The sequence below is a fragment of the Dysidea avara genome, chromosome 7, assembly GCF_963678975.1.
Source record: "Dysidea avara chromosome 7, odDysAvar1.4, whole genome shotgun sequence".
Classification (NCBI taxonomy): Eukaryota; Metazoa; Porifera; class Demospongiae; order Dictyoceratida; family Dysideidae; genus Dysidea; species Dysidea avara.
The window spans coordinates 13,422,165-13,436,466 of NC_089278.1; the positions used below are offsets into that span (position 1 = coordinate 13,422,165).

General features: G+C 38.2%; 1 protein-coding gene and 2 long non-coding RNA genes across 3 annotated transcripts; 1 reads left to right on the top strand and 2 right to left on the bottom strand.

The window, feature by feature from the left end:
- Positions 1–37: 37 nt before the first annotated feature.
- On the bottom strand, positions 38–4,828 carry LOC136261734 (retinol dehydrogenase 11-like). The gene is made up of 8 exons (XM_066055782.1): positions 4,579–4,828; positions 4,223–4,400; positions 1,793–1,827; positions 1,380–1,571; positions 1,256–1,330; positions 1,136–1,205; positions 668–794; positions 38–374 (listed from the first exon to the last, which is right to left on the bottom strand). Exons 1-8 carry the CDS (start codon positions 4,735–4,737, stop codon positions 134–136), a joined length of 1,077 nt encoding a protein of 358 aa, XP_065911854.1. The 5' UTR covers positions 4,738–4,828; the 3' UTR covers positions 38–133.
- A 4,607-nt stretch (positions 4,829–9,435) lies between these two features.
- On the top strand, positions 9,436–12,742 carry LOC136261342 (uncharacterized). Its single transcript, XR_010703867.1, has 2 exons — positions 9,436–9,550; positions 12,624–12,742. It is a non-coding gene; the product is annotated as an uncharacterized lncRNA (long non-coding RNA).
- On the bottom strand, positions 12,458–13,517 carry LOC136261343 (uncharacterized). The gene is made up of 2 exons (XR_010703868.1): positions 12,970–13,517; positions 12,458–12,686 (listed from the first exon to the last, which is right to left on the bottom strand). It is a non-coding gene; the product is annotated as an uncharacterized lncRNA (long non-coding RNA).
- Between the last annotated feature and the right edge of the window lie 785 nt (positions 13,518–14,302).

The following is a 14,302-nucleotide window of genomic DNA, read 5'->3' on the forward strand; positions in this document are numbered from 1 at the left end:
AGCACTTGTGGCATTAATTATGACAATTGAATCTTGCTTGGGATTGAAAGGCTAATGACAGATAATTTAGTTGGCAATCATGATGTCATACAACCAGCACATTGTATATGAAAGTATGTTGCAAAGTGTGAATTCATGTTTCGCCTTCATGTTCACCCTCTGGTGGTTTATTATCAGCTGATGATGGCTTGTCCTCATTATCTGTTGTAGTTATTGGCTGGTCATCATCTCCATCATTGTTACCAGAATCTTGTGTGGCTGCTGTAGCTGTTGTTTCTGTACTAGGTGAATACTTGCTCCATATTTCAGGTGACATCCAATCCTTTAACAAGTCACAACTGATCCCCCACAACTCCTCTTGGTACTGTTCATTTCTACATAAACATGCACCAAATCATTAGCGTAATCACTAGAGAGGTTGACAAGTCTACTGGTGTTATTTACAAATGAACCTGTTAAATACGCACATCAATGATAGAATGTAGAGCAAAGACAATATTAATGTGAACCCATGAACTCTTCATATCAGAAACTTCTACCTGCATGTACGATGACAAATACAGATACAGTTCCTGGCCTGGTATTTGATGTGCAGAATACTGGTATTTGATGTGCAGAATACTGGTAGTTGATATGCATTACACCCCAAGCTCACACATACACACACCTTGCTGTATTTGGTGCTTGTTCAGGACTACAGTTGTTGTAGTAGACAGCTTGTTGGGAGTTCAGTGATGGGTTGACAGCACAATTGAGGGTGGTCATTGCTCCTTGTTGGGGAGTACGTGCAAAACCTGATGTGTACAATGGATAACTTCACTACAATATGCACACATATAATTTCAATGAGAGAAAGTTTTAATGCTAATCAATCTCTATAAATGAAAATTTTTAGCATAACAATTTCAATTCTTAGGCAATTGTTCCTTGACAATAATGCATATTGATCAAAAAAATTTTGAAATATGCAGTTTGTAATCACAAAAAACACTAATTGTGGGAAGGGGCACTACCCAAGTCTCTATTTCTGGCCGCTATACTACCGTTAAGTTTGGGGCACAATAATATAGCTGTGTGGGTGATGTGCATACAATATCGGTGGCACAGTACATGGGTAACACAATGAGTTACAAACTATTAAGATATGCCTTGAACATCCATGAGAACCACATGTCTTCAACATTACGTGTCACCTCTGTATTCACCTGTTCATATGCAGTGATAACAATCCACTAAATTTTTATTGTATTATTACTGTTCCTGGATGTAGTGATGATACAGTTATTCCACTATCCACTATCCTCCTCTGAAGTGCATACATTGTCATTATCTACATGTATAGCTACAGGTGAAATATATATATAGCTGTTACCCCTCACATTGTATAACTTTGAGTTGCCATAAAATTTCATTCTCGCATAGCTGGTGTCTCCCTGTAGATTACTAGGGTCCCAGACTCCAAAAGCCTTAGCAGCTCGTGATGACACAATAACAATCCTCTTGTCTCCATCAGTGTTGATCATACAAGGTAGGAGCTCCAAGCATATCAGAAAGTGTCCAAGATGATTAACCTAATTATGTACAAAGAAACAATAAGGCGTGTAGATGAAAGTTTGCAATCAATCAAAACAATTGTTTATGAAATGTTTACATTAGGATCACTGCTATTTATGGCTTTACAACTGTGCATAGAAACTATAACATTGCTGGCTTCTTGAGTCTTGATGTTTGGCAATGCATTACAAATGTTTTCACAACACGAAAGTATACATATTGCCAAAAGTGGACGTACCTGAAAATGTAGTTCAAAGTTGTCCTCAGTCTTTCCTAAATGTTGATATTACACATTAGCATATGTATAGGAGGAACAACAAGTTTTGCCAGTTTACCATGTATATACAAACAAAAGGGACAAGAGAAACTATAGCTAATTTAGTACGGCTTGTGTAATTAGTTACTGATTTTGTTGAACATGTACAACCATATGGTACATGTTCAAGAATTAGAAAGAAGAATTAGTAACTCCTATGTAATTTCCATTTGGACAAGAGATTGCATTGAGAACTGCGTAAGTTAAGTAACTACTAGCTACCTATTTGACTGTTCTATTAGGGTGGATATTGCTTCATTAGTGTACAGTGAAACCTCACTAAGCAGCTACCAATCATTAGAGTCTACAATAAAGATTAGCTGTATTTTAATTAGCTGAAAATTCTTGACCAGTTTCTAGAAACTCCCTGGAACCACCCTTGTCTCTATGACTGTTGTACTAGAGTAGTTTTGATTGTTCTATTAGAGTACCTTTGACTGCTCTGTTAGAGTATATAGGTCTATATTCTTTTTTGCAGTTACAGCTGAGAGTTTCCTACCAAGCTTTGATAGCTTGCATGTGGTGCTTCTGCTGAAATTTAATTTTAAATCAGGAGAACCTCAGGAAACTCCCCTCTCTATGCCAGTTAATCTATCTATCTATCTATCTATCTATCTATCTATCTATCTATCTATCTATCTATCTATCTATCTATCTATCTATCTATCTATCTATCTATCTATCTATCTATCTAAAGCTGAAAAGCCATCTGTCTATATGTCTACATTCCATTCAGGTCAGTCAGTTATCTTGCTAACCACTGCACATATCAACACAGGACGTTTGTTGCAAATTTAAGCACTCATCATCTGGCAGCTCCAAGTTTGTTGTTAAGTACTTTTTTTCATTCTCTACAGACATTAAAGGCATTGGTGTAAGGAAAACTTGGGCTACATTCCTGTCAAAACCACGAACAAACAGCCCAAGCGTTAGTGCATAGAACTGTTAAATGCAAAGGTCCAGGGCTCAATTCCTGCCTATGTCAACTATTCTTATCAGAGCCACCTTTCTTGACATACCTGTTTTTATATGTCAGCTACTGACAATGCTTACTCACCAATCTGTGCACGTATCAACACGAGTCACGCACAGCGTACAGACAAATGAACATGCACAATTGGCTGCCCATGCATGTCCTATACCTATAAAATGTGCTACCTGTATACTTTTCCATCAGTCCATACATACCTGGATGCTATGAACTTACTATTCAAAAACTGCTTGGAAGCGTGCACCTCTGTGTTAAGTTATCTTCTTAGCTTGCAGTATATATAGCTAGTGCATGCTGCTTTGAGTACTTTTTGTACTGATTCATTTCTCTTTGTTGACTATGTTACAGCTCTAGCATGACAGAACAGGTACTGTTAGTACCCATGTCTTGATAATAATTTATTGGTTTAGCTTACATGCTGTTCAGGTTACCCATGTGTTCACATAATTTCACTATTATAACAGGCTTGCATAATGTTCAATGCATGCTCCAGTCCCAGTGCATTGATTTGACATTGTAGTTAATGTGGAAAGTTCCTGCACGAAGGGTAGGTACCAATGGTATCAATCCTAAGTGCAAATTAATGTCTCAGTATCAGTTAAATGTTGTCAAATCATACTACATGTATAGCCTGCATAATAGGACACTACTAGAACCATGCACATTGTTTACACCTGTGTGGTAAACATACACATTAGTACAGTTGTCTTAACTACAGAGATTCTGCAGGTTCAGGAGTACCTGCATGCTTCCCATCATTTTGGTATATTCTAATAGAACATACTTATCGGATTCTGTCAATATTCTGGTAAGGACAATATTTTTAAGCCGATAAACGTAGCTGATCTGATATAGTATTGCATGCCTATTTGTCAGAAATCTTTACTAGAAATTTGGTCACCAACAACCAATTTAGCTTGTTCATATAGTATCTATCAGTAGTGCTACAAATAAAGCTGACAGCACATTAAAGTAGTAATAACAACACTTTAATAGTGGAGAATGCAACTCAGTACATTTATAACATCGCTTGGTGTATGTGAGCATGTATAAATACTCATCTATTTCTGATGTTTTTTCTTTATAGTGCTGATCTGTACAAAATGTACAGCCGATATATGGTTTTCCCGATAACCAATCTGATTATCAGTACAACACTAGAACATACAAAAAAGTTTACCACACCATGTTATAGCCGTAGGGTTGTTGTGTGTACATGCAGCCTTCACACAACCAAGAAATTCTAGAATAACGAGAGATGCAGAATCTAACCACGCAAGTTTTAAAGCTTAGCACAATACATAGCCATTAATCAATAGTGTAACTCAAATAATTGCTACAGCAAATAAACGGCAGCTCACCATAGGTTACCAATGCAATTCCAGCATTACATATCAACAAGTGTAGTGGAAGGTTCTTCTGTATGAAGTCCTCAATAAACTGTTTGGTGGACTGTAGTGATGCCAAATCAAGCTTCATCAGTTCAACTTCAATCTCCTTGCCAGCTGCTTGTCCCTCCTCTTTCATATGGTCAATAGCCTACAAAATACACGAAAGAAAATTAAAGTGAACAATGACGCTTTTTAAAAATTGGATATAGCTCCACCCTCTTTTAATTTGTGAACACCTTGAGGGGATCAAATTTTGCACATGCAGGAGGGCACCATCACTTGAAATATGATGCAATACTAAGTGTAGTGACTATATAGCTAGTTACCTGTTGGCCTCGTTCTTCTGACCTACACGCGATAATCGTGTGTGCTCCCATAAAAGCAAGCGCCTTTCCCGTCTCGTAGCCGATTCCAGTGTTACCACCAGTGACTATAGCAACTTTATTCTTAAGATCAACCTCTGGATACGACAATTTTGCTCCCATTGTGAGTACTAAAGGACAGCTGAGTCTGAAACGAGGTCTGAAAGATCACGGTTCAACTGAATCACGTGACGTAAGCTGTGCCATTGATTCAGTCGAGTTGACTGTGGACACATCTTTTTTTATTTTTATTTTTTTTTTATTTATTTATTTTTTTTTAAAGAAAGAAGAACCGGCCCAAGTTGGCACTCCCATCCACCACACTCTACTCTACGCTAAGATGTTCTATAAAATGGGTTTAGCCTATTCCTACACCTACAGAGCTACTGAAACAGGACCTACAGAACACAGAATAGAAAAAAAAAAAGGAAATGGGGCTTAAACGGCCCCAAGACGCCCCTCCCCCCAGTGCAAGGTCAACTGATGCTGGAACATGACCCTTAAAGGGATGACCAGAGGAGGAGCGAGAACCCCTTATGCACATGATGGCAGAGTGCAATAAGGAGAAGCCAAGACGGCAGCGAAGCCAGCTCATCACCCTACAGTAGGGTGATTTCCACTTACAAGATAGGAGGAAGGCCAGGCGCTTGTAAGCCACAGTGGTGGAGGCACCCATGCCTCCAGAAGTTGAAAAAAAACAAGAGGACTAAAATTACCATGTTCCACCTCTCGCACTCTCTCCTCATACTGACGGACACATGTATGAAAAAATAAATAAATGAAAGATCACGGTTCAACTGAATCACGTGACGTCAGCTGTGCCATTGATCAGTCGAGTTGACTGTGGACACATGTATGATGCGCACACTGTACAAAATTTCAATGCTTTATAATGCAGGAGGATCAGATGACTAGTTATTCATGTTCACCCAGCTAATGGTGGCTTGTTATCTGTGGCTCACAAAAAGTCAGTGCACTGAAAATTCAACCAGTTATTTACTGGTGAACAAGTTATTAAACAAGGAGTAGTAGCAATCAATAGGATTTCTTATGACGGTAACTCCAGGCAACAGTACAACTATGTATAGCCAAGACTACAGCAGCAGTGGGTAACTCGACACAGACAACAGTGGGTAACTCGACACAGACAACAGTGGGTGACTGTAGCCAGTACATTATGTATAGCTACATATAGGATTTCTGTATTGTCACATAATCATCCCTGGTGCTGATCTAGATCTACAACGTAAAGTGATGACTTATAGACATTCTACTATAGTCAGTTCGTGTTCACCCAAATACAAAGAGGTGAACATTTGTTCACTCCCAATGGTTAAGGTTAGCTATAGTTGTGTATTTAAATGTATGGGATATTTTAATAAGGCAAGTAAAGCTTCATAGCTCACTTGTTTTTGCTTGTATCAAAGTACTTTTTGATAAGTATTTAAAGTGCTACTAAATATTTGGGCAAGTGCAGCTGGTTCATGTAACAAAAGTTATCACAAGAAACGAGGGCTCAGGTGAGCGTGAACCAACTAGCTATACTACACAATGTGCACAAGTAGAAGGAAAAGGTAGGAATCTATACCCATGACTGAATTAGGGATTAATAGTTTATCTGCAAGTATCAGGGGTATATTTAAGGGATTTCCTGGGGTTCCAAAAACCCCCTTTGAAATGTGAACTTGTGGGCCTGCAGCAGGAACACCACACCATCACAGTTTGGCTGCACAAATATACAGAATACAGAAAAAATGGGAATAGAGCAGAGTAGTATAACTACGGATGAAGATCAAGATATTTTAATAGAGCAGTCAGATGTATTCTAATAAAGCTGTCAAACAGATTGGATTGCAATTTAAATGGGTATAATGCAAAACTAAACTTGAAAGTGTTGAGTTTTTAATTGGAGAATTTGGATTTTGTATCACTACAGTACAGTACTCCTGACCAGCCCTATAAACCATAATTACGTGATAGGACTTAAAGGGAACCAGGAAACTAGCATATATTGAAATTTAATAGTTTGTTCATAGGTAGTAAACTTTGAAGTACAAAATTTATCAGTGGCTGGGGGCTGCTCCCCTAGCAATTATCTGGAAACCACCTTGGAAAAATCCTAGATACATCCCTGTAGATGTCCTCCCTTGTTTCACTATGTGGTTATGATCCCTAATCAAAGTTCCTAATTTATCCTTCTGCTTGTTTGTTTACTTTTTATAACATAATTATGACTGCACCTACTGCATCAAAAGAAAGAATGCATGGCGTCATACTCCATGTTTTCGTCTGAACGCACACCCAAACTATCAACTACTGATAAAGTGAAGTAGCAATTACACTTCATTTTCAGCTATGTTCACCCTGCATGTTACACAGCATTACAACCAAGAAGTGCTTCTACAATCGATCTAGTTGCTATTAAAATGTAAGGAAATCATCATGCGCTAGTTACTGCAATTCAACACCTTGCATTGTCACTCAACTGAAGATAAATGGGATATGAAGAAGGACAACGCTAAGTCCATGATGCATGCATGTTATGGTATGCCAAAAGGCATGTGTTGGGCTGAAAATAGTGAAAAATCAAGGCCTTAGCTAGAAACTTCCACTGAATAGAAAAGATTCATATAGCTTCATAGCAGCTTATGGTAAGTCGTGCTGAACTTCTCACAAAAAATATTGATCAGAAACAATATGTTCATGGTGCCCCTTCAGTTAGTTAGTTATAACCAAGCGCAAAAGTGTCTTCTTGCAAATCTCTGTGATCCGGTCCTAATATACAGAACTACTGTATTAGCTCTTAGATGGCTTAGTGGTTGTGATGTTTAACAATTACTGCACTTAGGTGGGTTATTGGTTCTAACACTTTTGTCTACATGGTGATAACCTAAGCCCTTTATCCCAATGAGAGATGAACACTTGGTATGTTCAAGCAAGCTTTTTCATAATAATACCTATATAGCCTGTACCACAAACACACTGGGTGGCTTTTAATCAAATTGACACTTTTATTATAGTGATAGAGTGATAGGTGTTGAGTATGGGAAACCATTGCACAATATAGGTATTCTTTGTGTCAATGATTTACTCCTGTTTAACACTCTCCCTTCAGTACTTGGTTCAAGCATTCAAGCAATTAAAACCTGAATCCATCACACATGGTCACAGTAGTGCTCGTGTAATACAGGGGGAAAGCAACTGTCTCTTCCACCAGGTAAGAAGGATATTAGTAATGTTTTAAAGGTGTAACAGGCAACATCTACATAAAAGCATTTGCCTGAAATATCAATGGTGTGGAGCTAGATAGAGTATGAGGGGTATATAGACACCTTGAGATTCCAGCATGCTGCGTGGGAACATTCAGTGGGACTATACAAGTGATAGATGCATAATTACATATCAGATACTTTGAAATGAAATTAATAGGAAGCATTGACATTCCACAGCTGTTATCTGAGATAGTTGCATTGATTAAAATGCGTCCCTACAAGTATGATGTGGGTACACACCAGTACTCCCTGTACTGACGGGAAAAATAAGGGAATCTACAAACAAATTTGTCCCCAGTAGCTACTGAGTAGGGAAATAATTTGAAAATGAGTACAGGCCCACAGCCCAACCACACAAACTCATACACATGACACAAATTACCCATCAACTGTGGAAGGGACTGGACAAATCCTATTCCCTTGGCATATAGCAAACTGTCAAATCCAAGCCTCACTGTACCACCTAATTAACTCCCACACAGAGTTGGGGAAGTTACCTTTTCAAAGTAATATATTATATATTACATAATACTTTCTACACAATGAAATATATTACAGTTACATATTACTTAAAATAAAATGTAACTTAATAATATTACATATTAAGTTACTTGTGAAATGTAACTTAATATTATTAGCTGTAAATATTAAAGTTACTGAATGCAAGTAACTTCACGTACTTTAATATTATGAATTAAATTAACACTTCAGCATATATGCATGCAAACCACACAGACGGTGGGCATTAATAGCAATGGTCTATGTGATCACGTGGTACGCATCAGTCCACTGGACCGGGCAGCATCCTTTAATATTGGTGAAAGGTTAATGGATTGAGGTAATGGATCACTGAGTAGTTTAATGGCCATTTGTAATGCATTACTGGCTCATTGTTGCTCATAGTATTACTCGTTACATCGCACTGATCGCTACTCGTTACCTTGCTCGTTACGTAATATTATTACTTTGTTCGTTACTAGTAACGAGTTAATAGTTTCTAAAAGTAACTTACGTTATATTACATGCATTTCACAATGTAACGTGTTATATTACTTCAACTCGCACGTAACGCGTTATATTACGTAGCTAACACGTTACCCCATCTCCGCTCCCACATAATATAGCCCGCTGCTTGGGGGGAGGGTAAGGGGGAATTATTGGCCCATATAGACTATATACTACTATTCACCAATCCGATGTAATGTACTAGAGCCACAAATATAAGTACGTTGTACCCTTAGGCCTGTATTAAACATTCTAGTGATTCCTGTTGCTGATATACTGTTCTTAACATACAGTATGATAGTACTGTATAGTAGGGACCACAAAGGAGTAGATGTCACGCAGGGGCGGATCCAGGAGTTGGCAAGGGGAGGGGCACAAACAGACTAAGCCGGTGTAAGTGGTTTGGGGAGAGCCAGATTCTTTGTCTCGCGTGGCCAGACCGCTTTTTTCTCTTTTCATTGGGTAGGGAGAAAAAAGGGTCTGGAACAGTTAGAATCCCACACTCGTCTTGGCACTCCCCGGATTAACCAAAGAAACGTGATGCGTTTCAAATAGTAGCCGCTTGCGTCAATCAATTACAAGCGCGTATTTATGAACCTATCCGCATCTAAAGCTGCCTTTGAGGCGATAATAGATTGAATCGATTGTTAGTTGTTTAAGTAAGTTAAGTCTTTGTTTATTGTTGTACTGTGGCATTCATGTTACAATGGAGTTTAAGCGCACTTGTGACGTAGCCTCGTGACGTGTCAAGACGATTGTGGGATTTGAACTGTTCCAGACCCTTTTTTCTCCCTACCCAATGACAAAGAGAAAAAAGCGGTCTGGCCACGCGAGATTACCAGATTCTCTAGTTCAGTGCTGCATTTTTGGAGCAGCAAATAATCACCTCTTAGTAGTGTCTCACTGTTGATTTTTACCTTCTCAGATGGTTGTGAAGTCTTTTTAAAAGGCTCTGAATGTCTTAAACAACTGCAACACGATAATTATTTTTAGAGGCGCTTAGTACTACGAAGGTGCTGGGTGACAACTTCACAGCTAGTTTGAGTTTGGTTCGCTTTGGTTTCAGGTGAATTTGTAATAAATGCTAGTAAAATGTGCATATTTTCATGAGTTTCTTGAGTTTAGTAGCTATTTTAATCAGAAGTATGACTGACTCCTCCACAAGGTGAGGAATGGGGGGGGAGGGGGGGCATTTGCCCCAAATTCCCCATCCTGGATCCGCCATTGATGTGGCCCATGAAATAATATCACCCAAAAACCACCTTCAATTTTCCAAGACGACAATGAGGCAGTATTGGTTAGGTAAAACTAAGCCCAATCAAGCTTTCGGATTGACCCGAAACACTTTTCAATAAGTTGGTATGGAATTTTTTTTAAAACTATTTAATGGAATTTTCTACTGACTGACTGAGTAAGTAACTGACTTCAGACAAGCATAACTTGATAACGGCTAAGGCTACAGGCTCGATTTTTTCACTGTTTGGCGTCGCTTTGGCCCAAGAGGTGCCTTTTGATACACCACAGTACGCACAATGCATTTTTCATGGACTTACCAGTGTCCTCCTTTGTGTCCCATTCACCTTTGCTGACAGTGAAAAGTGTTGATTGGCGGTAGCACATGATGGCTTCCCTTCAAAATAGAAATCATCCGTATTGTATTTTTCATAGCGGCTATACTCTGTTTTTCCGGAGTGCTTTTCGAACAATTCTTGATTCATACTGCTGTGTAACAGATTGAACATAACCGATAACAAAGCGTAATGGATACTTCACTTTTCAGACGATAACTGGGGTGTGCGGTGCCATTTTTTTGGTATGTGTGGATTGCAGAGGTGATTTTCGAACAGTTCTTGATTTGTAATGTTGTGTAACGGGGTTGAACATCATCTGCCAACAAAGTATAATGGATACTTCACTTTTCTGACGATAACTGATATAGCTGGGGCGCGCAGTGCCATTTCAGACGCGGTATGCGTAGGTTCATCAATCATAATAATTAGCTATTTACAAAAAGTTAACAAGCAAGTACACAAAAAAATTTGGAATTTTCAACTAAAGTAGGGACCATAGCACATCAATAAAAAGTACTGAAACAAGCTGGAGTAGTGCATGATATTAAATCACAGTAAAACAATAAGAAGTGTTATATCCCTACTGTGCTCAAGATACCATAACAGAAATGTACAGTCGAGATATAACACTTCTTATTGTTTTACTTTGATTTAATATCGTGCACTACTCCAGCTTGTTTCAGTACTTTTTATCGATGTGCTATGGTCCCTACTCTAGTTGAAAATTCCAATTTTTGTTGTGTGTACTTGTAAGTTATGTACTAGGCACACTATTCATATTGTATAGGCTGAGCCTTTGGGTAATGCCAGCATCTTGTTGCCTACCCAGTTCAAGGGGGTGTCACACAGGCTCTTGCTGTAGGTAGATCTGCAACCATCAAACTCTAAGTCATTGGTCAAGGCCACAGAATTGCTCTACAGTGAGTCAAGACGAGACAAAGAGTTCAAAACCCACAATCGAAACTATGTGTATTTAAAACCAAGTTTACTGAACTCACAAGACATAAGAATTTGTTATAAAACTTTCGTTATGAATGTAGTGCTGTTTCTTCCACAGCTGTATGTAGCACGCCCCAAGAAATTATTATACTAAGTTACAAGCTCAAGTGCACATTGGAAAATAGGCTCGAATAAAGCAGCGGTCAAAACCAGAAAAGAAATGTTTAGGCCACTCCAACAAAATTCAGTGTTTCCCATTTCATTGACCTTTAAAATGCATGCGGCCGGGCGGTTCATTATCCATTATTCATTATAGATATTTCCACAAATTTTCGAAATTCATAACTATCTTACAGGTAAGAAATAGAGTAGAAATATTTAAACTAAGAACCTTAACAGTGAAAAGCTAGCTAAATGGGCTTGGCTGAATGCTAAACTAATTGTTTAAAGGGATACACAAAAGGAATGTACAAGGTTACTGCTATACTGCCTATGCAGCAGGCTTGGGTTGTAATTGCAATGTAATTAATTACTATAATCATTAGTAATTTTCAAGTAATTGTAATTGCTCATGCACTGAGCATAAAAGTAATGGTAATTAGCTGTTCAGTCAATAATCATTATGTAATTCAATGTAAGTAATCAAAGTTACGCTAATTATAACAGTACTACCCCATGACTTGACTAGCTATATATGTACACAATGATTTCTGACAATGCTCATCATACACCTACAGTAGAAGAAACAAGTGGAAAAGTAGAATCAGTAGAGCCCCCAACTAAGAAAATTGTTTGGCTGATACCTCAAACACAGTGGATAGTTTTTAGAAGGTTCAATAGTAGAGAAAGAATTTAAAACATATTTAGATGACACAGATTTTACAAAGGATGAAAACCCTTTAAAATTTTGTAAGATAAAAGCAAATAAATACCCCATTTTAAATACAATAGCAAGGAATATGCTCAGAGTTCCAGCAACATCTGCACCAATTGAGCGTGCATTCAGCCATGGTGGCAGGGGCATAGCCAGCCAATATTTGATGGTTGGGCATAACATCAACTTAACTACACACACAAGAAACACACTCACTTTCATGTGAGACATTATCAAAGAAAAATATAAAAAAGTGTATCCTACAGCTACCTATACTATAGTGTAAATAAATGCTGCTAGCATGCATGCAAACATTTACTAGCTACATGCTATCTATTAAACTTGTAGGGCAGACAGGCATCCACCGACGATCGCCGTAGCTGAGTATCACGTGACATCAAACTGCTGAACCTACAATGTAAACAGTTCATCACATATTTACCACAATCAACTGGCAGTATAGTGTACAGACTAACCACCACAGCGATATGAAATACTTTTTCAATTAAACGCCACATGGTCCCAAATGAAGGCCGGGGCGCTAATTTATGAACTATAACACAAATATCAGCATGCCAAGAAAGCTTCGTCCCAGACTTACAGCAGTCAATGTACATTTTGCATGAATCTGGTGTAAACCACAACTCGGTTAATCAGTACAATTTGTGCACGTGACGCTTTATAATGACTTGACCTTTTCTCCATTTCCAGCTCCATTTGCATATGCTATTAGAAGAGTCACGTTTTCCTGTTTTCTTTCATCAGTAGTAAGGTAGGCTATACGGTACTTTCCTTATCAAAAAAAAATAAAAATACGCTTGACAAATCCACTGAAACGAAATCTTTTACTGCCAGCACCATCCACACTGAATCCTACTGACGATTATCACTCACTGTGACTCAGAGATACAGTACCACGACTGTAGTGTACCACGCTTTGACTCCATTTTAAATTTCGAATTTAAACCGCGCCAAGGAGCGTGGCACGTGCGTCTTTTATAGGGACTTCCTAAGGGATTTTCCGCGTAATGGATCACGTGATATACCATCTATCTCGATCCCTTCTGAAGTCATGGTTCAAGAAATGAGGTACATGTTTACGCTTTACAGTATCAAAGTAGGGCGGTTTTGTGTGCTGCTGTGAATCCTCGCGTGAATCTTAAGCTACTTGTGATGGTTGGGCAAAAGTTTGTGATGGTTGGGCAAGAAACTGTGATGGTTGGGCAAATGCCCGCCCATGCCCACCCTTGGCTACGCCACTGCATAGTGGCAATATTCTCAGGCCAAATAATATAGACTATTACCAAAAAAATTGAATAGTTAATATACCTAAAGATTAATGCTGGAGAATTGTAGCTACGTTATTGTTGTACCCAATGTACAGTAGTAATTGAAAAGTAATTGTAGCCAATTGTTAATTTTTACATACTGAAGGAATTGTAATTGTAATCATTAGATTGGCTTTAAAAAGTAATTGTAATTGTACTGATTACTTTTGGTTGGTAATTACAACAAGCCTGCTATACCAAACCTTAGGACTAACTTATCAGAAGAACATTCCAGGTTAACAGTGCTGAGGCAAAGAAACGTCTATACCTAGCACTAGTCAGATCACAACTATTATATTGTTCACAATTATTGAGGCCTCAACTAATAAGAGACATTACTGCACTAGAACGCATTCAACGAAGAGCCACTAAATATATTCTTAATGATTATACATCCTCATACAAACTCAGACTGGAACAACTGCATCTCCTGCCTCTCATGTATCACTACAAACTCCAAGATATACTGTTTCTAATAAAATCCTTAAAGTCACCCACTGATAATTTTAACATCTACAACTACATTACTTTTGCAAGAGGCAACACCAGATCTGGGATTAACCAAAAACTGAATCATCCAAGGACATCATCAGTAACACAACATCATTTTTACTTTAACAGGATAGCCAGACTATACAATTACTTACCAGTCATTGATCTTTCACTATCTACCAGCACAATTAAATATCGTTTAACTAA

What these genes read in the sequence shown, in the direction of transcription:
- LOC136261734 (XM_066055782.1), bottom strand. Translation starts at nt 4,737, where the DNA reads ATGGGAGCAAAATTGTCGTATCCAGAGGTTGATCTTAAGAATAAAGTT. An exon ending in CAGAAGAACGAGGCCAACAG is followed by an intron (nt 4,401 to 4,578) that starts GTAACTAGCTAT and finishes TGTATTTTGTAG; the next exon opens with GCTATTGACCATATGAAAGA. An exon ending in CAAGCACCAAATACAGCAAG is followed by an intron (nt 375 to 667) that starts GTGTGTGTATGT and finishes ATGTTTATGTAG; the next exon opens with AAATGAACAGTACCAAGAGG.